Consider the following 26,624-nt stretch of genomic DNA (forward strand, 5'->3'; position numbering starts at 1 on the left):
ATACCCCAGTAATGCCGCTGGAGGTGATATTGCAACTCTATCTCAGTTACCCCGGATATTGCCCAGAGCACCTCCCGTCAACACGCATTTACTGATGGACAATGCCTGTTAGGTGAATACATTCAAGAAGCAGTGCTCCACATCTACGACATTCAGGAAATACACTAGGTTTGAATTGATGCAGGTACACCAGTGCATGATTTATGCCAAATAGAAATTTAAAGTGTAGAAAACTCTCTATGGTTAATGGATATCTGCTTTCTCTGTGAAAAACAAGAGGTCCAGTATATATCTGAGATCCTCACCCTAGTGTACCCTTCCCACAATCTTCTGGATATCAACCTCACATCCACCCTCCTGCAGTCTGTCAAATAATATAGTTTGGCCACCTAGTATCTCGCATCAAGGGTCTTTATCATCTTTGTAACAGGTACACTCTTAGGGGATACTGTAGGGAAGTAAAAGCAACTTGTCAAAGCCTAAAATACCCAAACGCATCTAAAGTACTAACATGTTCACCTCCCTAAAGTGGTCCAGATTTATAAAGGTACCTTCAGTGTATGCAGCGTCTCCCCACTCTCTTAGGACACAAATTATAGTAACTTGAGATAACTCTAACTATAACTGCTGACTTTTTTTTATGGTTTTGTGTGTGTAAAATCTGAACCCAACTAAATGTTCATTTAAATATTTCCTAACTATAACATCCCAGTAACTTTAGTTTTTTTCTGTGAATTTCTAGTTTTTTTTAATGCTAGTTCCTAACTATAACATCCCAGTAACCTTTGTTTTTTTCAGTAAATCCGTAGTTTTTTTTATATGTGAAGTAGTATTTCATTCCCATACATTAATCCAACCGCCACCTTGCATGACCCCTGGCCATGTGCAGCAGAGGGTTGATTGCAGGGCCAGTGGCCAACACACTGGATGCAGCCAACCCCATGCTGAGAGTTGGCCACAGGACCTGGCCTGAGGTCAAGCTCTGTGGTCAACTCCCCGCATACTGCTGGCCTTGTGGCCAACCCCCCAAAGGCAGCTAACCTGGGAGTAGGACAATCAGCCCCCCTCCTCAGGCCAATTTCAGCACTGGGGACCCCATACCCCAGGGCCTGGCATATTTTAGTGGAGGAGGGGATGTGTCCCCTTCCCGAGGCCAATTGTGGCCCGTGGACCCCATCTTCCGTGGTCCAGTACATTTTTTTAGGACAGGGGTGTGTGGCTCCTCTGCCCAGGCCATATGTGGTCCTGGGAACCCCTTAACTGTGGCCCACAACTATATATATATGGGGGAGGGGGCACCCAGCCCCCCTCCACAGGCAGTGTCGGCTGACGGCAATGCGAAGTGGTGAGGCAGTGCATGAGGAATACAAAAATAAAAAACACAGAAGAAAATATTAAAAAATAATAAATAGTATGTACCTGTAGCTGACGTCCGCTGCCTTGCTCCTCTCCTGATTCTCGATTCCCACTGCTGATGTACGCTGTGCAGGCTCCCAGATGCCAATCCTGATGCTGCTCTCATGCTGGGAATACTATTATTCAGCATGAGTGAAGCACTGGGAATGGTCTGAGTGGCCCCGTTTGGCGCTCAGACATGGCCTGGGAGCCTGTGTCTGTTCTCCACCCATCTGTGCAACACAGCTCCAGTTGGAGAAATGCTCAGTGTGCATGTCAGTTTGGCCATCCTAAGACAGCTGGCCAAACTGATATGTGCACTTAGCAGTGCCCATCACTCCTCCCTGAAGCTCAAAATGGTCCAACCTGCTCTATGACTCAGGTGGCTCTGGCTCACTGAAAAATAAAATGATAATAAAATGTATTCATCATCATTTTATTTTTCACTTTTGCCTCTGCTGGCTATCAGCACTGGGATGCACTGGGATAATGCTCTTCTGCCATAACGGAGGAGCCGCCCATGTCACCATGCCTATTTCAGCCCAGATGGACCCCATCGCCAGTGTCTCCACCATATTGTAAATCGAGAAGGGCATGCAGCCACCCACCCTGGGCTGATTTTGGCAGCGAGGACCGCATCTCCCAGGGCCCAGCCCTGGCCTATCGTATAGGGGAGGGGGCACACATACCCCTCCCTGGACCAATTTGGCCCCGGGAATGCCTTGGGACCCCATAACGCAGGCCCTGGCCTATTACTAGAGGGGAAGGGGACCTCCTCCTCAGACCGATTTCGGCCCTGGGGAACCCATCTCAAGAAAGAGTGAGTGTCCTGGAGCCCACCCAGGGCACCTACTGCATATTCGATGGGGGCTACAGGAGTGTCCGAAGGTCCCTGTGGTCTCAGCCTGTTCCATGCATCCATCGAGAGCCGGTATTGCTCCCACCCACAGGGAACAGGTAAAAATGCTGCTCTCTGTGGGCTGGAGCAACATTCAGATTTGATTCCCTGCCTGCATCATAGCGGGCGAGTATACTGATCTGAAGTCCACTCCCTGCGGGCGGGAGCCTTTTTAAAGCTCCCACCGGCTAGGAGCGGGTTCGTGTTTGCTCTTGGTTGATGGGAGCTTTGAAATTTCACATGCAAGCTAGAGCAAACACAGGTTTTCTCGCCTGCTACAGTGCGGGCAGGAAAACCGTTATGTCCGGTGGTTGGCCACCCCGAGACATAGATGGATCCGGCCCTGGGGGAGAGTTCCCGGGGGCCATTAAGGGCTCTGGGAGGGGGACCGTCCTCCCATTTCCTGGCATGGCTGCGCCACATGGGGTTGGGTTCTCTGGAGCTGAAAACAGAGAAGGGGGTGCAGCCCTCTCACTTTTCACGGCCAGGCCCAGAAAAGTAGGGCTGAAATAGGCTTGGGAGGGGGGGTGTATGCCCCATCCCACTATTTCTAAGGCTGGGCCCTGGAAGTTGGGTACCGCCCCACTCCTCTTCTGAATATTGTCCGGGCCCCAGGATGTGCACCCCTTCGCCAAAATAAGATAGGAAATTCCCCCCAGGACCGGGTGTTATTTTGCAGCGGAAGCTCTGTGAATTTGCAGCAAAATTTAAAAAGCAAAAAACATTTTTGGCCCCTTGAGGTCCCTGTTGGCACCAGCAGGCCTAAGGGGTCAGGGTATTATTTCCCTGCCCGCTTGTCTTTTGCTTTTTAATTCTCAGTACTCACTGAGCCTCGAGTCAGAAGATGGTAGTCACCACATCCTGGTTGAAGTGGTGGCAGCCAATCAGATCTCACCATGAGATCTGTCAGATCCACCGAGGATTTGCATCTCAAGATATACATAAATCTTTTTTTTATTTATTAACTCCAAAGTACTGAACAGATTAGAAAAAAGGACTCTTTCTAGGCCAGGAGCTAGCTTTCTGCCAAATTTGGTGTAATTCCTTTCAGTGGTTCGGGCTGTACTTGTGTCTAAAATCCCTAATGGAAATTGCATGGGGAAACCGTGTTTTTAGATCCCCCCTTTCCTTTCCAGACAGCAGCTGAAGGGACTGGTGTATTAGGTTAAAATGTTTGTGAAGCTTCATCAAGCGGTGCCAAAGTTATTAGCAAATCAAAAAAAGCCTTTCTCTATAGAAATTAGGTCCTAACTCAAACTACCTACAGGTGACTGTCAGTAGGAGACATGTTTCGTGCTCATTGCACTCTTCAGAGGCACAATAGTCATTTAAGCATAGAGGCCATACCTCCCAATTAAAAATATGAACCCTATGTGCCGCTGTCTGAGATGTTTCAAGCCCACCAATGGGCCTCCACCCGCACACCCGGCTTGTCAATCCTCCATGGATGCCTCCACATTGAGACTTCGTGGTTCCGACCTCCTTGGCCCAAATTTCCGGATGGTGCATCTCCCGCAGCTGGGAGGCCACGTATAAATCAAAGCTCCAAGGTTCCCACCTGTGGTGACGCACTCTGACATCCACTGCAGCAACCTTGAAGAGGTAAAAACCGGATCAGCGGGCGGATCCAGTTTACAGCATGCCTGTCGAATCACGTCTGACGCGTTTTGTGCTCATTGCACTCTTCAGAGGCTCGACAGTCATTGGATCCGCCCGCAAGATCCGGCTTTTACCTCATGAAGTTTGCTGCAGTGGATGTATATCTCAAAGCTCCAAGGTATGTGATCAAGGGCTTCTGTAGCCCGAAACGCGTCGTTCGTGGGTTGTGGTAAAATAAAAAATTACCTTGCCTGAAGAGCTGTGGGGTCCGAGTCTCCTTCTTTGCCGCCGAGGGTTGGAAGTGGCAGGAGTTTTAAGTTGGAGATATATATATATATATATATATATATATATATATATATATATATATATATATATATATATATATATATATATATATATATATATATATATATATATATATATATTTATATATATATATATATATATATATATATATATATATTTATATATATATATATATATATATCATATATATATATATACATATATATTACCTGCTGGCCATCGCCAGTAGGTGGTTATAGTTAGGACCTAGTTTCCTTAGAAAAAGCCATTTTTGGCATGCCTATAACTTGGAGTCGTTTGACCAATCATCAAAAAATTTTCCATGAAAAGTTTCAAAGTAAGTTGCTTGTCATGAAAGATTTTGGGGCGATCCATACAGTGGGGACCGAGAAATTAAGGTGCGAAATAAGGGGGCATTTGTAATACTAATTCCCATGGGAACATGTTGTCAAACCTACAGCCTGAACCACTGGCCAGAATTACATCAAATTTGGCAGAAAGGTAGATTTTATTACGCAGATTGTGCTTGTTGTTATTTTGTGCAAATCCCTTCAGTAGTTTTTGCGAAATGAAAGCCGAACAATTCAGTTATATCTCTGGCCGCGGATATTTCGCCGTGATTTTGCGCTGGTCACGGATATGTCACAACGATTACGCTGTAAATCACAAATGTGCACACCAGGGGGAATGCTGTGATTGACTGGATGCAACCTGAAAAGAAAGTTGCGGCTGACATTTTATTGATCTGGAAAGGTTCCGGGGGCTGATCATTTCTGTGAAAGCTAACATAAGGGGTCAGGGTGAAAGTATGTTTGAGAAATGGGGGTGTTATTGACACAAGTTATGAGTCCAAAATATATATTTTTAATTATGCCCGATATTTGCAAGGAGGTTGTCACTATTGCAGCGACATCGCGAACATTGGTGGAAATATTTTCAAAATATATATATTTGTACACACTCGCCAGTCACTGTCACAGACTCATGTACGCACTCACAAACTCACTCAGACACTTATACACCAATTCACATACCCACTCACACACATACATCCAGTCATATACCCATTCAGGTACTCATGCATCTACTTACAGACTCACTCGGAGAGTGACACATCCATGTACAGACCCACTTAGAGACTCACACACCTACTTAGAGACCCACTCACAGACATAGGCGCAAGTCTCATACCCACTTAGAGACTCTCACGCCCACTCACAGACCCACCTAGGCACTCATGCACCCACTCACAGACCCACTCAGATACTCATGCACCCAATTACAGACTCACTCGGAGAGTTGCGCACCCATTTACAGACCTACTCAGAGACTCATGCGCCCACTTACAGACCAAATCACAAACCCACTGAGATACTCATACACCCCCTGACAGCCCTCCAGTGAGACACTCATACACCCAGTCACAGATCCACTCAGGCACTCACACACCTACTCATACACCCATATAGTCACTCACACACTCAGTCACAGACCCTCTTAGAAACTTATGCACTCAATCACTCACTTATACACTTGGAAACTCACACACCCACTCACAGACTTATATACACACACCCACTCACCCACTCAAAGACTCATGCATCCGCTCACAGACCCACCCAGACACTCGCCACCTCCAGTCACAGAGGCACTCACACACTCATGCATGCACCCACTCACAGAACCACTCAGACATGCATACTCCCAGTTATTGACCCTTGACCCTGCTTGCAGGCAGGTTGCTTCACACGCCGCGCAGCTCCATCTCTCTGCGCCCGTGCCTCTCAGCCAGCCGCCGCTGCCTGTTCGTGCCTGCTATTGTCCTGGTATCCCCTGTGGAGCGTGGGTAATTGCGAGTGTACTGTCTGTACTGTAGTTTTGATTCTGTTCTCTTTTGCTCCTGTTTCCACTTTTGTACTTGTTGTTAGCTGCTCCCCATTTCCTTCTGTACCCTTTAGCCTCCTGTTGTTTGCCGCTGCGTCCATGAGGCCCCGCCCCCCTCGCCTCGCCTCAAACCCACGTTTCCGCCGCTGCGTCCCCTGCGGCCCCGCCCACCCGATCGCCCATTCGCCGAGCCCCCTCCCAGCTGATCCGCCCTCCCTCACCCCCTACTTATGGCGGCCGCTGCCAAGACACACTACATTAACTATAACTCGGCTCAATACCATTCAAAGTGTTCTCATAAATGATGTCATTTGAGATGTCCTCAGTCTTGTTATGAATGCTATAATTTAACATGCTATGAGTGATGTAATATGAAAGGGTATGAACAGTGCACGGGGAAGCGCATTTGTTCCTGGGAACCCACCACCAGGCCCAGGGAGTCAGGATGTCCCTAACCTGCCCCCTTATGTAATTTAAAACCTTTTTCTTGGGACTAAGTCCTGAATCCTAAAATGGCTGCCACCACATTCTAATTGATGTGGTGACAGTCAAGCAGATTTCACCATGAGATCTGTCGCCCCCTTGGATCCTCCGCGGTGTGTAATATACAAAGGTTTTGAGTATTAATTGCTCAAAAAAACATTGAACGGATTTACACTAACGCACAAAAAGTACTCTTTTTGGATCAAGATCTAGCTTTTTGCCACATTTAGAATAAATCCGTTCAGCCGTTTGTGGACGAAATAGCCAGTGGTGACCATGTTACCACAAGTTTCTCCCTTTAAACATAGAAAATATGGCAATAATGACATGCTGAAAAGGTGTTTCCACCCTATTCCACCAACGGCGGCCATGACCCTCTCAGATCTTTGTTGATTGTAGACAGTGGTTCTTACCCGTACACCCATAAATCGGTCCTTGAGCACGATCCAGGACAGGAGGAAGACGAAGGCCTTGTTGCAGCAGAACAGCACAGCGGTGTCACCAGGACCTATCTTTTGCAGAGCCAGGAAGAGGAGGTAGCTGCTGAGAGTCCATAGGAGGCAAAAGGGCCCAACCCGTCTCAGGGCCAATTGTGGGGTGCAGTTGTCCAGGCCTAGGAAGGCACCACAGTACCTGGTGGGGCAGCAAGAGAGGGGTCAGTAGACAAAAGCAAGTAAAAGCAAAACATGCTCTGTGCAAATTGAAGGAATCAAGTAAGATAGTGACACTGGTCAATTTATAAGGCTCCACATGCTAATAAGTGAATGGGCTTAACAAATCAAAAAGACCTCAACGGTTTTGACATAACGAACCTTGAATTTTTCAGGATCAGTGTTAAAATTGCAAAACAAAAAAAGAAACAATTAAGTACAAAGGTGGAAGAAAACAGGAGCTGAACTCCTTGAATAAAACAGCTTTTATTTATGTGTGCAGAAGTTAACTTTCATCAAGCTCTCCTCTGCCCGGACCCTTCCCACTCTCCCATCCCGCCCCATTAATTAACTATGTACTCATCTGTAGCAAGAAGCTTGTGATCTGAACAATAGTGACCAAATAAGTGTAATTTTCCTATTCTATATAACTCCTAATTCAGATTCTGATAGAGAGTGCTGGTCGAGCGTGCAGGGCTCTGTAACTGATGTCTGCCCTGGAAGAGTGAGTCCATACCACCTAATACATTCAAGAACTCAGAGCCTTGGTTCCAAGAAAAAAATCAAAGGTTCCCCTACTGCTTCAAGGCTGGTCGCTCAGTTTCAGGCTAGAATTCCTGATACCTAGCCATAATTACCATTGCAGAGATATCACTGTCAATCTGAATTTATCATCATTTTGAAGTCCGTCAAGAACAGTCAAACTGATAATCTTACATATTCTTAACTTTTACTAGAAAGGAATCGGTGGCACGGTTGTTAGTTGGTGCAATCCTTGGACACTCCAAAAATCATATTTGGCTTGGGTGGGGGGGGGGGGGAGTGGGCGCAGTCCTTGCCTGCTTTGTTCAACCAAGAACTCTTGCCTTGGGTCCCTGGAGGAACTTCTTAGGGGAAACATTTCAACTACCCCTTACCACCTCAAATCTAGTCACAATTTGTTTGCCCCTTCTGGCATAAGAGAAATAATGAAGCCGAACCTGGGATCTGCATAGTAAATTTTACAATCCAGCTAATTACAATTATAATGTATTTACCTGTCTTTCACATCTCCTTTCAGATTACACTTTTGTGCGGTGTCCCAAAACAAGCTAAGAGCCTTCTATGGACATTTGTGTACATCACCAGAATGTTTCCAACATAGGTTCACACGAACACAACATTCTACCAACCATGGTGTAGTGTGTTACTAGTCTGATAATGCTGGGTTCTTGACTTAACACTGTTAAGTCAAGAACCCACCATTTTAAGGACCACACCACAGTGGTGTGGCTAGACCTACTGCCACCCTGTGAGGTCCCTAAATTTGCCGCCTGGTGCAGGTAAGAGCGGGGGTTGGTGGCTGACGGTTGACTTGTTCCAGGGGGTCGGTGGCCGATGGACAGCTTGTTTCTAGGGGGGGGTTGGCAGCCGATGGACAACTTGTTCTAGGGGGGATGGTGGTAGTCGACAGACATGACTTGCTCACTTTCCGCCGCCCCCACCCCCCTTAGCTACGCCACTGCCACACCAGCTGCTTTTGCTTATATAACACTAGCCACACAAAGGTGGTACGTAGTCGTGCCAGACTGTAAACCAAAAGCAGCGCTAACAGAAATTCTCAAACTAACCCCACCACTTCCCTCCGTTGCTTTCTGTTTAGCTATAAATATTTTCTCTCTCCTTTTTCTTCCCTTTAATTCACCACTGTCTCTCTCACTCTCTTTCTCTCTCTCTCTTTCCCTCTATCTCTCTTTATACCAAGCTGTGTCTGCTGCAATCAACCTTGGTAGCTGGAGAGAGTGACAGAGGCCTGAGCCTTCTGAAACCAACCTCCAAAGACTGCAGCCGCAGAGAAATGGCCGATGAGATAAACTGCCCCTTGGGCACTGTAATCAGTTATATGTGTGGCTGTGTCTCTTCTCGCACTCTCCACAACAGCCCATGCTTATGCACCCTACAGCTCTACCGAGAATAACAACCTGCACCTAAACTGTTCCCATCAAGGCCAAACTACGACCAACAGGCTTGTTACCATGCTGTGGAAGGGCACCCAGGAAACTGGTGCAAATCAAACTACTGCATGATCCCAGGAGGGCTATTGAAATTATACCTACAGATTGGCGGTTTGCCTAACAATCCAGAGGTACTTTGGGCATCCCATGGGGTGGGAAAGCCCTACTCAATTGCCAATATAATACAATACCTATGCATGGGCTCACACACTTTGGTAGAGGAAGGAAGCAAAGAATAAAAATCATACGCATTGGTTTCAAGCCAAAAACGTAACCACTCGACCACATATTCTGCAGGCTTGGCACTCTTAATAATTTCCACAGACCCAGCATTATTATAGCTTTTAATAAATCCAGAACTCTTGGTCTATTCCATAGATACATCACTTTTACTTACACAAAAAGGGCTTTTGAACAATCGCACACAGGTTCATCTAACACCATCCCACAGCCCCGGCACTCTTACACCAACACCTTTCACCATTTCACAGAATGAGAGCTGTTAAACCATCCTACACAACCAATGTCTTCATACCATCCCTTACCAGTGGCGGCTACCATGTACGAATGGTGGCGAGGCGGGTGACCCAAAAAATTTAAAAATACATAAAATGTATCTTCCTCCGCGATGCAACACCCTCTTCGGTCTTCTGGCAGCCTCCAGCGCAGGACCCAGCAGCAAACTCCCCTAACCAATCCTGGTGCTGCTTTCACTAGCATGTTAGCAGCACCAGAATTGGAGGAAGGGGCATCACTCTGCACTCCTAAGAAAACTGGAGGCCTGCGCTTTCTCTAACCAAGCTGTTGTATCTCTAACCCAGCTGTCTACGACAACTGGGTTAGAGAAGTTTAAAATGCCCACATCTGGTTGGCAAATCTGGTTGACATGCACAATTTAAACAGCTCAGCTCCCTGCTTGTGCCAATCGGCACGTTAGCACTGGCCCCGCCCTGTTCTGTCACTCAGATCAGGACAGGTCAGATGCTGAAAAATAAAAAGGTAATAAATAAACGTTATTACCGTTTATTTTTCAACTCTGGCCTGTGGCTTTTCTTAGTAGGGCAACGCTCCTCTGCTCAAATGGAGGAGCCACCCTGTAAACTGTCTTACATTATCCTACTTCCAGGTGCTGTTGCATCATTCCATAACACCTTCCAATAGAACCCGAAAACCAGTGACACAAGCATTTACAATGCAATGGTCTCGGCATTATTAAAAGTAGAGTTATTGGCATTGCTCGTGACTTCTTTTTTTTTTAAATCATAAATAAATGGCATTGTCATTTATATTGCCAATAGCTTAATCGTTAAATAAATGGCATTGTCATTTACAATGCCAATAGCTTAACCGCTCGCAAATGCATGACCTATTGCATTTACACCCACACAGAGCCACACACACAAAGCCACCCACACACACATACAGAGCCACCCACACAGAGCCACCCACACAGTCATTCACATAGAGCCACCTATACAGAGCCACCCTCACACAGACAGAGCCACAGAGCCACCCACACATAGAGCCACCTACAAAAAAAGCTATCCACACACAGCCACACTGGGTGTGGGAGGAAGGGGGGGTTGTCGCGAGCAGCATTTGGAGTGTGAGCAGACTGCGCACCCCTCTCTTTACTTGGGTCTGGCACGGGCATGTGGAAAACTGGTCCAAAATGTGACAAGTCTGTTCTAATATTACAACGGTAACAACTAAACAATTCAGGAAACCACCCCCAAAATAATTCATATTTAAATAGCTACAATAATAAACGCAACAACATCTCCTTGAAAAGTGTCAGTTTTCATTCTCGAGGGAGCACCACGACACTTGACTTCGAAAAGCGCGATGAATCGCCCCCGTTGTTGCTGAAGGTCCGCGCGCTCTGTTTTTGGCCTGCTGCAGACTCTAGAGGGGAATAAGGAAGTCGACAACGGCGCCCTTCTCTGAACTTCTGCGGAGACACATGTGTGCAGAAGCCCGAGATAAACTGAAAGTCTGTAAAAGGCAGCTGGCGGGCAGGAGAGGGGGGGGATCTCTGCCCGGGACGGTGCCGCACCCCAGCCGGAGGGTGCCGCGCCCTGACCCCGCATACAGGGGCCGTTCGCAGCGCCTCCAGGGGCGGCGGGGGAGGGGCTGCCGGCGTGTTTACATAGCCCCGGAAACATCAACAAAACAAGCGACTCGAGAACTACCTTTTGGGGGCGGCAAACAAAACTCTGCCCTGAGCCCTTACCCTCCGCGGTCGCGCCCGCCTCGGTCACGATCTCCGAAGCTTCCCCTTATATTGTTGGTGCCGGAATACAGGGTATAGTCGAGTGACGCTGCGAGGTTACTTGTGGCACTATCGTTTATCTTTCGAAATCTTCCTGCTAGCTCACAACGAGCTGCTCAGTTTTCAGGGTGAATCTTTTCTGCAGAGCCCCGTGGCCAGAGAGATGCGAAACAAGATAAACTGTGTGTGCATTCACAAAAAGCAGGAGAGGTGACTCCACACGTCCACGTTTCTCCGAGGCAAGGCAGAAATGCCTTGGAGAAAGTGTCGTCTTTTTCCAATTGGGGCGAGGTTTACTTTCTCTCCTCTTCCCATTGGCTGGAAGGTAAAATTCCAGCCAATGGGAAGAGGAGAGAAAGTAAATAGAAAGAAGCTTAAAAAAACGCCCCCGAATCCGAAAAAGACGGGGCTTGAACCGAGTGACGCCCCTATCCTCCAATGGCTGGCCTCCGTTTAGGAAGCCAGCCAATGGAGAAGAGGGGCGGGTTCAAGCCCCCTTACTAAAAAACATTAAATCTTCGGAGCTCCACCCTCACTGCTTACAGCAGTGCAACGAGTCCTCAACCTAAAAAAGGACTCACTAAATAGCAGGGTCGCGCTGGCCATAGCGGGCACCGGGCATTTCCCCGGTGGGCCAGAAGGCTAGGGGGCGATTTTTTATCAGAGGGGGCCGTTTCTGTTGCTGGCGCCGTTTTTGCAGCAGTGCTGCAAAATTGGTCCCTTGTAACAAAAGCACTGCAGCGTACCCACCAGCCTTCCCCCCAGAGGCCAGTCAGATGCCAGGGCTGGTTTGCGATCTCAGTCAGGCCCTTCTCAATAGGCACTGAACTGCGATAACAGGTGGGAGAAATCTCTTAGCTGAAGTCCGAAAGATCTCAGAGTGCAGAAACTCTTCCGATTGCCTGTAGACAGTCACTATCCCAGGGCAGGGATGTAAGCCTGCTAGATAGGATTATAAAGTCACAGCTGTTCCCGAGGGGCAGAGAAGCTCAATATGTCAGATGGAAAACAAGCAAAAAAAGAACAAAGAAGTACTCTTCTTTTTCATGCATAGAGAAGATGAGTACTGTCTGTTCAGGTGCCTGAACTCTATGAATCTGGCGCAAGTAGCAGAGAGGTCTTGAAGCCACAACTAGAGAAGAAGCGAGTGAGCCCAGGCAATGGATTAATCATGATTTTGGATAGCACCCGCTTCAAGAATCTAAGACCCTGTAGGTGAAGTAGTCATCCAAGGTATAGCCCACCAAAGCACTTGATCCGATCAGAAACTGGCTGGAGCACCTGCCATCTACCAAGGACATTCTGAAACTCAAAGTGGATGTAATTGTGGAACCAGAGGTAATCATTTCCAGGTTAACAATTGTGTGTGTTTCCCTGTGCATGGAGCAGCAGAGCCATCTGACATTGGAAGAACTGAAGAGAGTAGATGTCAGTGGGACAAGGGTGGTGTCTTACCCATCCCTGGGTATGTGAATCTTGGCAACAGACTGCCAAGCAAGATCAAGGGTCAACAAAGAAATTACCACACCTTTTCTGCCTATTTACAGGGGATTACAAAAGGCCAAAACGTATTGCCGTCACCAGCTCAGCTATTATCAGCGCACCCTACAACCTGTGGTGTTGCATTGATTTCTTGATTACCTTTACAGTGTTGAGGAGAACCTCCTATGTTGGAGGACAAACATATGGATATAGTCAGATGGGAAGTACCGAAGCAAGACCCGGTAGTTGGAGTCGCCCTACTCTAGGACAAGGAGTCAAGATTCCCCATGGGGGTGCAAGGTGGTGAAGGGGGGCATCCCATTGTTGGGAATGGTCTGCAAGACACTACGCCTGATGGAAGATCCACAAGGGAGTACCCTACCAGGAGTGATCTTGATGAAGTGTCCACTTGTCTTCAAGCGGAGCAGGCTACATCCATCTCTGTGCCACAAGCCAATATCACAGGGAATCCGGGGGGAGCAGGGGGGAAGAGAGAGAGAGAGAGAGAGAGAGAGAGAGAGAGAGAGAGACTCCTACATTTCTATGGGCAATGTTTTGTTTTTCTTTAAATATGTTGTGTATTGGTGGTGAATGCTTTCAGTGTGCGACTTTTTACGACACTTATAACAGGCACCATTGCACCATGATGCAAGAGTGTTTGCATTGTGGGAATTATTGTTTTTGTGCAGGAAGGGAGGGACACCTTTCTGCACCAAAACAATCTACGGAGGCGATTTCCTCCTCCTATGTGTACTGCTGAATGCAGAAAACATAAAAAGAGGAAAAACGAGGAGTAATAAAGTTATTTCTCCTCGTTGCACCTCCGCTGGGGAGGCATAGGCTTTTGACGTAGTCACAGGTTTACAAAACATTGTAAATTAGGGAATGTGTCAAATACCATGGGTATTACGTGGGTACACCCACTGTAACGCCCATGGCACACCTTCCCATCGTAGTCTGAGGCAATGCAATGACTTTTGCTGTGTTGCCTCACACCATATCTACAAGACCATGAAAAGCTACGCAGGGAGGCTTTACGTGGCCTTGTAGATATGGCACGTTATAGAAACAAGGGTTCCTAGCTTATTTGAAATAGTCACAATACAGTATAGTACACAATGGACTACTATACGTTAAGTTCTCCCTGCCCAGCCGGGCAAGGAATTTATTTACCAATCAATGTCAGATTTGATCACAATATTTTTCAGACAAGTAGTATGACACAAGCCTGTGCCGTACTTTGAAGAGGAGAAGATAGAGAAAAGTGAAAGGGGTGTTTTCAGGCAAGGAAAAAAGAGCAAGTCAGGGCACTTACAAATGAAAAGAAATAGTGACAGTGTCGCCTGGAGTGAAACAAACAATATCAATTTTAAAATGCTACATGTATGTACACTCATAGGTGTCGACGTTTCGATCCCTTCGCTCAATTAGTTAATTGGGATCATCATCAGGACTTAAAAATTAGAGTTGCCTGAATGTAACAAAGCCTGTTGAGAAAGTAAGGAAATAAGCACAAGGAGAAATCTTTAGAGAAAACAGTTATTGAGGAGAGCGGTCAATGCATGCCTTAAACTTTCCACTATATATCTGAAATCACAGTTTGTGACAAGTGCTGGGTGATAGTGCCATTTGTGAAGTACACAGTCACGTTGCATTTACACATCAACAATGAGCCTCGCAATCGCAGTGACTCTTGTGCAAAAGATATTAGGAGTTGTGCATGACGAGTGACTAATGGGATTGTGCAGCCGTGTGTTTGGTGAGTGGGGGATGCCCTCGACTCAGTGAGCTGGTGTTTGAGCCGGGCCTCATGCATCTCTGGTTTTTCAATGGTAGTTGACCCTTTTGGCGCTTACAGGTCATCATAGGACGTACCTCTGGATGCGAGGTATTGAGTAAGGCGTCAGGCTTTCTTCGGGCACCCGAGGGTAGCGTCCAGTGGAAGCCAGGGGTACAGCACTAGTCCTGCTTGTATGGTTTAGATATATCCCATAGCGGCTTTTAGCCGAGCTGTGGGAAAAATTCACTTTAGTATGCGTGGTAAGGGCGGGCCACGGTACGAGTGATTTAATTAGATTACATACCCATTGTGAGCTCGTTTTAATTCTTGTACGATTCCAAATGATTCTTGGGGTGAATTGGTTCTAGTTCTTGCAGCGCCGACTTGTTTAGCGGGCTGAAATGAATTAATTATGTTCAAAGTTATCTAACAGTTTTCTGGAATTCAGTCCGGAGGATCTAGAAGAACAAGTATTGAGGAGGTTTACCTTAATTAGTGGTACTGAGTGGTACACTGGGGGCTCGATGGCCGGGGTAACTGGTGACCAGTTGTCCACTCTGTATTCGATCAATGTCGCAATGTTGCGCTGGAAAATAAGGATGAAATTTACTTGGCGCCTAATCTCTGAAGCATAGTCAGGATCGGACTCAGTGTCCGTTCGAGCGCCTGCGGGGAAGAGCCACTTACCGAGTCAGGTAGGGGCTCGCGTCTGGCCGGGATGCTTCGTTTCGATGCCGGTTACCGCTGGAATTCCTAGGAGTGCTAGTCATAGTTTAGCGGACCGATCACGTGGAGATAAGTGCAAGCGCCATCTTGGAACGGTGTCCCAGTCTTGAATGGCCACAGTAATGGCAGGGGCTCTTAGACGCTTACGTGGGCGCCATCTTGCAATGTCTTAGAGTTCATAGGTGGCATGTTACTAAGACGTATGAGAACCCATAGCTTGTGATTGCATGAGGTCCCAATGAAAGGGATTAGGTTAGCGCAAAGTGTCCTTCACGGGTTTCTTACTAGAATTTGGGACATGCATCCAACTGATTGAGTTAACATTTGGTGGGCTGCAGGGATAGTATAACGCAGGCTGTCGCTTGGCAAGATGCATAGGGGGAGGGGCGTGCATGTGTACCAATAAAGTTGGTGTGGGTGAAACAATTGTGTCACATATATGTTCATTAATATCTTAGCACCAGATAGTTGAGACCCATAAGTCTTTCTGCGTGGCAATTCTTAAATTCCGATATAGTTTTTTCACAAGAGAGTGGTCCAGTCCTCACTCCGGTTCAGTCCCGTGTGGATGGTATTAAACTGTATGATTGATTTCAATTCCTCGCGATTCAGGATTTGTTGCAGATTACCACCTCTTGGTGGTAATTTCACCGATTTCAGGACTGTCCATCTCAAGTCGTCAGCCGTGTGTTTCAGGGATGAAAAATGTTCCACTAGCGGGGCATTGAGAGTCCCGCATCTTATGCGGCTCCGGTGTTGGCTTATGCGCGTCTTCACCTTCTGTGTGGTTTGCCCCACATACATTTTCGGACAAGGGCATAGGACCGCATAAATTACATTACAACTGTTGCAGTTTGTTAAAACTTTCATCTCATTTGTGACATTATTGTGACTGAAAGTGCGCCCCTCCAGTGTCAAATCACACACAATACATTGCCCACATTTTACATGCCCCGTTACAGGTGGTAAGCCCCAGTTGGATTCAATTGTATTATTTGCGGGCGGTGTAGGTAGAGCCGCCCGGACAAGATGGTCTTTTATATTTTTGCTTTTTTTGAACGCAAACAATGGCTTTTCAAAATTTAGTTGGCCTGCATTCAGGATTGACCAATGCTGCAAGATTGTTTTGCGAATTTTGTTCGAGACTGGGGAAAAAGTGGTGACACAAGCAATTCTTTCAGTCCTCTCCCTACTTTTTGGTTCAAGTAAGACGTCTCGGGGGCAGTACCATGCTCTTTTAGAGGCATTCCTGACTAATCTCTTTGGATATCCACGCGCTTTGAGTTTTGATGACAAAATATCTGCCTCTCTGAAATAGTCAGATTTTGATGAACAGTTACGCCTAATGCGGAGGAATTGTGAGTAGGGGAGTGAATCTTTGAGGGCTTTAGGGTGGTTGCTGTCATACCTCAGCAACGTATTGCGTTCGGTTGGTTTCCTGTACAATCGGGTCAGCAATTCGCCCTCCTCATGATAAATTGTCAAATCAAGAAAAGGGATCTCTGTTTTATGATGAGAGAGAGTAAACTGCAGGTCATCACAGTTATTGTTTAACCAGTGTAAGAAAGATTCTAAAATCTTCTCGTCCAGATTCCAAATTAAAAAAATATCATCTATGTACCGTCGCCAGATGGCGATGCCAGATCGAAACGGATTCATATCCGATAAGATCATGCCCGTCTCGAGCGCGTCTATAAACAATATTGCCAGGTGGGGGGCAAAAATAGCCCCCATAGATGTACCCTTTATCTGCTGGAAGAATACCCCATCAAAGACAAAAAAATTCCTCGTGAGACACAATTCCAATAGCTGTAATATGAAGAGTGTCGGTACTCTATGGGGTCTGGGCCTGGAGTCAAGGAATTTTTGAATGACCCGTAGAGCCGCTCCTTGGGGGATATTGGTGTAGAGCGACTCTACGTCCAAGGTACAGAGTGTTTGGAAGCCTGGATCAAAAGGGTAATGCTCCACCAAGTTTATCATTTCCATGCTGTCACGGACATAACAGCAAGTAGATGGCACAAAATCTTTGATGTGAAAATCCACATAGGAACCCAGCGGCTCCAAAATTGAGCCACAGGCAGACACTATCGGTCTTCCCGGTGGTTTTTCGATGTTTTTATGAATTTTTGGGAGGGTGTAAATCACAGGTAGGCGCGGGCATTTGACATTCAGGAAGTTATATTCCTTCTTACTGAGGTAGCCTTCGTCTTTGGCATCTGAGGTCAACTTTTTAATTTGTGCTTGGATATCACTAGTTGGGTTGCGTCCTAGTCTTAAAAAATGCTCTCTGTTATTCGATTGACGGTTAATTTCATCTTTATAAGAGTCAATGTTCTGTAGAACAATTCCTCCGCCCTTATCTGCACTCTTGATAATCACATCAGCATTAGATTTAAGTGTGCTGATTGCTTCTTTCTCACTCTTGCGGATGTTATAAGGGATGAATAATTTTTTCTTCTCCAATGCCTCCAGATCTTTATTAATCAGTTTTTCGAAAGTCACGATTTCAGATGGGACCATACTAGCAGTTGGCAGGAAGGTGGAGGGAGGGCTAACGGGTGTGTTACGATTGGACTCTGGTGGAGGGTGCAGCTGAAAGAAAGCCTTCAGACGGATAAGTCTGAAGAATCTGAGTAATTCATTCTGCAATTCCATAAAATTTGGACGAATGGTGGGGACAAAGGACAGTCCCTTCTTCAAGAGTTCCAATTCGGAATGTTGTAGTATGTGGTTGGACAGATTGACGATTGGAATTACCTCAGGGGCATTTTGCAAGGAAGGGGCTACCATTGGTAAAAGTTGTTGCGGGTCTTCCGCTCCCCTGGGGCGTTGAACCATCTCCGAGGCTTTTTCGCTCTCCCTCTCTGTGGGGTTCCTGATTGGCCCCTGGATAAAAAATTCCCTTGGGGGCCTCCTCCACCTCTTCTTAAATTACTCCCTCCTTCTCCGGGGTCTGAGTGGTCAGATGAATCCTCCGAAGTATCGGAGAATCCCACTATATTTTGCCGTTTATTGTAACGGCCCCACGGTCTATTGTAGGGATTAAAATTAGGTCTATTCGTATAAAAATCTTTATTAAGATAGGGATAAGTGTTCTCAGCACTATAGTTCTTGATGTCTTTTTTAACTTTGTTTGCCTTTTTATTTTGCTCTATGTAGTTAAACTCTGCAACTGCCTTTTCGACTTGTTCAAGCAGTTTCTTGCATTCAGGTGTGGGGTCTGTGTCACTGATCTGTTTTAGGAGGTCATTGATTTCAATCTCCAGTGTTTTAAGCATCTCAGTGGCAATATCAATGCCCAATGCTAACCATTGTCTGGAACATGTAGTTCCAATATAGCTAAAGTGTGTCGTGTACTTGGGGTTATCCGTAAATATGCCTGGAATGTTCCGCACCTGCAAACCGACTGGTATGACACCGGATTTGAGATAATCCGTTAGCATTAGTACCATTAGTTGGAGCCTGACCTGTTTTTTCTTAAGTTTTTCTAATTGTTCCGGTAAACTGGAGACAGCACCTGGGGGGGCATCTGGAGTCTCTGATAGTAGTGAGGGTAATGAACATAAATGTTTGATATGATCTACAGTATATAAAGGGGCATGGTCTGACATCTCCTAAAGAATATAGACAAAGGCTTAAAGGAGAGGTAAGAACGAATTCAAGATCTGTGAGTACTATGGCACTAGGAAGGCCACCCTCGAGAACGAGGTATTTCGAGTTTAAGACAAACCCTGCAATCTAGTGATTGCGCTCAAGTATTTTTGAAAATATGGCACGGCACTGTGCGCCATCTGAACGGCAATAAAAACTGACTTTTCGGCGGCACACAGGGGCTTGTAAATGAGGCCCTAAAACTTTATTCAATTCCTTCAATCCCGGAAACTTGTTGCCACAGCTTCCTACTTCATGTACAATGCAGGTGGAAGAGAAATTGCAAGGGTTACCTGCATGCGTTGCACCCACTACAGTCACCCGAAAGCCCAAACAGCCTGACTAGATCCACATCTGTGTGGATGTGACTCTGTCTAACATGACCACACAAAATCGATACAGAGTGGATGATATATGGCCAGACATCAATAGCTAAACAACAAGAGTGAGAGGAAAGATAAACGGAGCCACTCTTTGTCCCCCTGTCAATATCAATTCAACAACTAAAGAGTGCAACCAACAAAAAAAGGAAAGAGCCATCAAGAGAAAACACTCTTGTTTAACCCCTTCCATGTGTTTGACGGCCAGCGGCCGTCGCAAGTACTACTTCCGTAGTGCTGCATACGTCCGTTGGCCGACGCAGCTCCGCCCACTCCGCTAAACCGCTGCACCGCGGCGGAATTGCCGCTGCGGTTAAGTGGTTAAAAAGAACCATCACTCACCAACCTAGTTGGTGACATGCTTCATCATTGGGTTCCCACCAGAGAGGCCGAGTGCCTCTCTGGTGTGCTACGACACCTGATTACAGGGAAGCAGGTTTTTTGGTGCAATAAGTGAGTGCAATAAGTGAGTGGGAAAAGTGATTTAAAAGGTGCCTTTGTCTTATCCCCCAAAAAAATGTGTAATGGTGGAAAACTCAACACCAATAAAAACAAGTGGGTTGGATGTCTTCAATAACCTATTAATAATAACCTATATATCCCACTGTGAAAAAGGAAAAATGGTCAACATGTTTCTGCTTCAGAAGGCTATTAGCAAAGCATTCTTTAGGACCAGCACACCATGGTGGTATACGCATGTTAAGGCGCACCCTAACCTGTGGCGAAATGAACTGAATAAACTCACGGTTGTTCATTGAACTGTCAAGATTTCACGTCCACGGATGGGATTACGCAGGTGTCTCACGGGCGTGTGACTTTGATGTAAGAATTACTATAAGTCACCACCCACCACCGGGACCCATGATGTGAGGCTAATAGCCTTCTGAAGCAGAAACATGTTGACCATTTTTCCTTTTTCACAGTAGGATGTATCTGGTCAATTTAGCCAGTTATTAAAAACATCCAACGCACTTGCTTTTATTGGTGTCGCGTTTTCCACCATTACAAATATTGGGGGGATAAAACAAAGGCACCTTTTATATCACTTTTTCTACTCACTTATTGCACTCACGCCTTGCACTAAAAAACTTGCTCCGCTGTAATCAGGCGTCGTAGCACACCAGAGAGGCACTCGGACTCTCTGGTGGGAACCCAATGATGAAGCATGTCACCAACTAGGTTGGTGAGTGAGGGTCCTTTTTAAACAAGAGTGTTTTCTCTTGCTGGCTCTTTCCTTTTTTTTGTTGGTTGCACTCTTTCGTTGTTGAACAGACATCAATAGCGTCAAGTGCTTTTGAAAATCGACATCATGATAAAGCAGAACTCTTTCCACACCCCTGAAGCTAAGGAGGTAGAAGATACTGAGCAGGGGGGTCTCATCCTCTTCTGAGGTATTCCAAAAAGTCAACTGAGAGCTGCTTGTCAAGCTAAGTGGCGCAATTAATGTCAGTGATCACCTTCTCATTGAGACAAGTATAATAACATAACATAACATGACATAACATACCGTGTGTATTTGTAAAGCGCACCTTCAACACGAAGGGTATCTTGGCGCTGAATAATAGCTGTTTATTGTTACCCAACTCAATGGTATGCATTTTATCATCCTCAGAAGGATGAAAGGTAAAGACTGAAGGCATCACTCCAAAGGCTGGGCGACTGTGGGCTCATGCTCCATTGAGACATGTGCAAGTTCCAGGAAAGCAAGCAGGGATATTTTGGGGTTTTTAGGTTACGTGCAATTAAGGCGGACCACAAGAGTATGCAGACATCGAGACTGTCCGCCCTCCTCTGAGGGTATCATAGGTGTATGGGTTCCTGGGGACGATCAGTCATGGTGGATGATTACACTTAACATGGCAAAGCTCACAGAATCACTTCGGAAACTCATCAAAGAGAGAACCGATTGGATGATGAAGGTTGATAATAAAGGTGCTTGTGAGGCAATAACACTTTCAAGACCTACTTTGGCACTACATGGAAACCTGTGCCCATAGTGGATGCAAGGCCATCTGGGCTAGGAGCAGTCTTCCGCCACAAAGACTCTCAAATGAACTACTTTTCTAAAGCGTATGCCACTCTCGTGATAACGGTCACAGAACAGCGCTAGCCCCACATTGACAGAGAAGCAAAAACCATTTTGTGCTACTGTTATCATGTTCATGTCTACTTTGATAGACACCTATTCCAGGTGAGGACAATTACAGGCCTGTAGCACCTATCTTTAAGCTCCTCACCCCACACCTGTATCAAAAAGCGAGGGTTGCAATCCCCTGATTATCAATTGTGAAGGAACACCGACTAGGAATGGCCAACAATCTGGACTACCTCTCATGATGCCCTGTTCCTGTTCCCGAGTGGGAATCAGAAGAGGTTGCTGAAACACAGGTGAACTTATGCATGATAATCGATGGTGCCGTCCCAAAACACCTAATGCATTTCTCAGCAGGTGCAAGAGGCAGCGGCAGATGACAGCTGACAAATCATTAGTATTGAGAATTGGTGAGCTGGCACACAATGACCTTATAAAGACCTAGGTCAGACTTAATGAAAGGGTGTCTTAACCATGCATATATCAGCTGATGGAAGTTAAGATCACCCAGTGTCTCGTGGCGAATGACGGAAAAAGGACATTGACTTTTGCCTGGTATATCCAAGGAGCTAAGTGATTAAACTAGAGTCAAACTCAGTGCAGACTACTACGATGCCCGCGATGGGGACACGTCTTTGGGACTTATTACGAGTCTGGTGGTCACGGACCACCAGACTCGCAGGGCACGGCGGTGGTGGTCTTCCGACTGCCTATTATAACCAGGGCAGTAAGGCCACTCTGGGACCACCGCAACCTGCAGGGATCATAGATCCCTGGTGACGGTGTGGTGGTCTTGAGGCCGCAATATGCTTGGTGGGGCCACTGCAGCTCTGCCAAGCGGATGTATGACATTACAACGCATGCTTTTACATCGCATGCTTTTACAACGCGGTTTTAACAACGCATGCCATTACAACGCATAGTGCTTTTAGGCGCTGGATAGTGAATTGTTTAATTTACTATTCCAACTCCAGTCCCCGTGGATAGTAGGTAAGGTGTTGGATAGTACATTAAACCTATTCCCTATCCTAGAGCGCCCCCCAGTGCAATGCGTTGTAATAGTTTGCGTTGTAAAAGTTGCGTTGTAAAGGCACTGCGTGGTAAAAGTTGCGTTGTAAAGGTTGTTTACCCTGCCAAGCATATTACGAGCTTCCTCACCACAACAGTTTTTATAGTGGCGCGACCCCTATGAAAAGTGCTGCAGTGAGGAAACAAAGGGGGCCTCCGTGCCATGTGGATACACACAGGAGTTGTACATAGATGGGGGTAGGGGTACTACTCCCAGTTTTGAGGTGTGCACACTTAGCTTTGGACCACGTGGTCCTATTCCTAAGTCATCAATATTCAATCAAAAATTCATTCGGAATGCTTCTTTTAACGTTTTTTCTCTGTAATATTTATTGATGATAATTTTCTCATCTCATTACTTCATTTTTTCAAAATATCGGCAAATTTCATTTTTTTTGACGTATTTCACATTAAACCCAATGCATTTCGGGTACAAATGGACCCTTCATCAGGGGTCTCTATGGAAAGAACAAAGAACAATATTGAGCCCAAAGCTGTGTTCTAAATGATACATAAAACGCAGTACAGTGCAAGATGAAAGCGAACATAATAATGCTACGAGTCTCATTCTATGTCATGTCTGATAAACAGTTACTCTCACTGTGTCAATACGAAAATCCAAAGCTAATAAAACATCTATGTCTTTTGCGGTTATTACCTAATCGGAACGACCAGCGTTCCGTGTCCGTTACTTACAAAAATGAACTGTTTCAATCTGCCTCTCCTCCTCGCCAATAGCAATCTGGTTAGGATCACGTACAACATTCTGTCTTTAATGTTTGATCTTATTGGCTGACAACGCGGTCACGTGCCCGCAACTCGTTCCCATTGTTTACATGTGTATATCTTGTCTACACCACTCAATGAGATTACTGCGCAACCACTACGCTAATATATTTCATGACAGACTCATTAAGAAATGTCCAATCATTATCCTCAGCTCAAAGATCGTATAAAATTCATCGTTAATTATGGTTTCACGATCTCAAAATTCAAACTGAATTGCCTACTATCACATAATTAGTCAACCACCAAAATTAAACAATGCATTTAGCTTTTAGAATGACAACAAGGTATATACATATGCAGTGATGATGAGCTCAGGACATGATCATAATATATCGGCCATATTGGAATGGAGTGTAACAGTGATAATCAACATGTATTATTATCAACAATGACATTATAACTGTAATATCGAGGTTACCCCGGGGTGACACTGTTAGCCGAGGCTAACACGGGAACATTCAAATGACCTTCTCGTTGATTACAAGAAACATGTTAGTTCCAGTCTGTCATTAAGCCCATCCGGCTGAAAACTTCCCATCTTTTTTATCCAAAAGTATTCTGATCTGAGTCTCATTTTGTGTGTGTCCAGACCTGGGCGTGCAGCGACCACTTCTAGTATAGTATAACGTAATTGGGAAATGTTATGTCCTGATTCTGCCCAGTGTGCTGCCACTGTGGATTTCAAATTCTTTTGACGGATGTTACTTTTATGTTCAGTGATTCTTACCTTGATCTTACGTTCGGTTTGCCCAACATACAATTTCCCACAGGGGCATTTGATTCCATAAATCACTCCTTTAGTATCACACGTGCTTGAATGTTTCAATGGAATCGATTGACCAGTTCTAGGATGTGTAAAGGACGATCCAGTTATTACGTTATTGCAATGTGTGCAGTTTTCACATTTGCGCATGCCTTTGTGTACTATCTTGTTAGGACTCTTTTCTTTCTTTCTCAACAATTCTTTTAAATTTTTAGATCTGTTGTAAGCAAATGTTATGCTTTCTGCAAACAAAGGTTGAAGATCAGGTTCCTCGGTGATTATAGCCCAATGTTTCCTCATGATGTTGCTAATTTGTGATGACTGCATGGAATATTTGAGAACACACACTGTGAGTTTTTGGTCTGTTTTATCTTTTTTTGTAAGTAGGGACTCTCTCGTCATGGCCATGACTTTCTTTTTTGATTCTTGTAGAAGTTGATTTGGATATCCTCTTTTTTCATATTTTTTGATCTGTCTGTCAATAGTGTCAGAAGCATCCATGGCGTCCGATGTGATCCTTTTGTAGCGGATAAACTGCGATAGTGGCAAATGCTGCTTCAAAGCTTGATGGTGAAAACTGGAGTAATGCAATCCACTGTTGCGGTCTGTTTCTTTTATATGTACATTGGTACATATTTGCCCATGTTTTATGGATACTTTTACATCAAGAAAAGATAGTTGATGTTGATCAATGTCGTATGTGAACTTGATTCTTTCATGGGTCACATTCAATCTCTCAATGTTTGCTTCCAATTCTTCTTTCTTTCCTCTCCACATAATAAAGATGTCATCTATGTAACGTTTATATACAATCAGGCCAGTTTTCCAATCTGGGTTGTTGAGTATATGGTCACTCTCAAACTTGGACATAAATATGTTCGCGTACGACGGTGCTCCAGCAAAACCCATGCTGGTCCCGCTGCATTGTGCAAAGTACTCTTCTTCCCATTCTAGGTAACTGTGGAAAAGCGCAAAATGCAAAATTTCCAACAAGAATTTTTTTTCTGGTCCCTCAATTTCATTATTTAATAGACACCACTCCATTGCTTCAAGCCCCTCATTGTGAGTGATCGAGGTGTATAACGCGGTCACGTCAATGGAACTGAGCCAGACTTCTTCATTTTCTGGGATCTTCACCTCCTGTAGAATAGTTAAGAATGCCGTCGTATCTTTTATATGGGTACACCACTTTTGAACTAGTGGTTGTAAAAACCAGTCTAGATATTGTCCAATAGGTTCAGAAAGAGATCCGCAAGCTGATACGATTGGCCTGAATAAAGCGATTTCGGTCTCCTCTGGGTTAGATTTATACACCGGGACAAATGTGATCGCTTTATTTAAATTTTTTCCCACATTGAGGCTTAAAATTTTTTTCAATACCATTCCACCCACAGATCAAGGAGAAAGCACAAAGAAAGAATTCAGAGTCAAGAGCACGTTTTGTGCCCCTACATCACATAAAACAATTGACAGCCGCGGGCCGTGGAGGGAGTTACGGTGGGGCAGGGAGGCGGGGAGGGGGAGGGGCAGGGTGGAGAGGGCTAAAAAACGGCACCTGGATAATTACAGGTAAGTAAACAATTTAAATAATATAATAAAACGAATTTCGTAGCGCGCACTGCATCGCAAAATGCGATGCAGTGCGCGCTACGAAATTCGTTTTATTAATCAAATTGTTTTCTTACCTGTAATTATCCAGGTGCCGTTTTTTAGCCCTCTCCACCCTGCCCCTCCCCCTCCCCGCCTCCCTGCCCCACCGTAACTCCCTCCACGGCCCGCGGGTGACAATTGATGCTTATGAACGAGTGATCACCACAGAAATTAAGAACATCAATTACAAGATTGGCACCAAAAGCAATTTTTCAAAGAAAGAATGGAACACATTGAAATCTTTGAAAGATATGACCGAAATAACTATTCAGAAAGCAGATAAAGGGGGAGCCCTGGTAGTAATGAATTCAACCTTCTATAAAGAAAGTGTCAATCAACATTTACAAGACACAAATATCTACCACAAACTTGAATGCGATCCTACAGAAACTTTTGCAGCTACACTTAAAGAGATACTAGATAAAGCCCTGGAGATGAAATGGATCACCAACAAAACTTATCAATTTTTGAATATTAAATATCCAAGGAGGCCACAATTCTACATGTTACCCAAGGTGCACAAGCACCTAACAAGACCGCCATTCAGGCCAATCGTATCAGCTTGCGGATCTCTTTCTGAACCTATTGGACAATATCTAGACTGGTTTTTACAACCACTAGTTCAAAAGTGGTGTACCCATATAAAAGATACGACGGCATTCTTAACTATTCTACAGGAGGTGAAGATCCCAGAAAATGAAGAAGTCTGGCTCAGTTCCATTGACGTGACCGCGTTATACACCTCGATCCCTCACA

General features: G+C 45.4%; 1 protein-coding gene across 1 annotated transcript in view; it reads right to left on the bottom strand.

Annotated features, from left to right (window-relative positions):
- Positions 1 to 26,624, bottom strand: part of LOC144781746 (solute carrier family 35 member F3-like) — a 73,167-nt gene that overhangs the window by 22,184 nt on the left and 24,359 nt on the right. The window contains exon 3 of the mRNA XM_078660731.1: positions 6,982 to 7,201. Within this exon, the coding sequence (XP_078516857.1) occupies positions 6,982 to 7,201 (220 nt within the window). The remainder of the gene's footprint in view (positions 1 to 6,981; positions 7,202 to 26,624) is intronic.

This window comes from Lissotriton helveticus, chromosome 9 (assembly GCF_964261635.1).
Source record: "Lissotriton helveticus chromosome 9, aLisHel1.1, whole genome shotgun sequence".
NCBI lineage: Eukaryota > Metazoa > Chordata > Amphibia > Caudata > Salamandridae > Lissotriton > Lissotriton helveticus.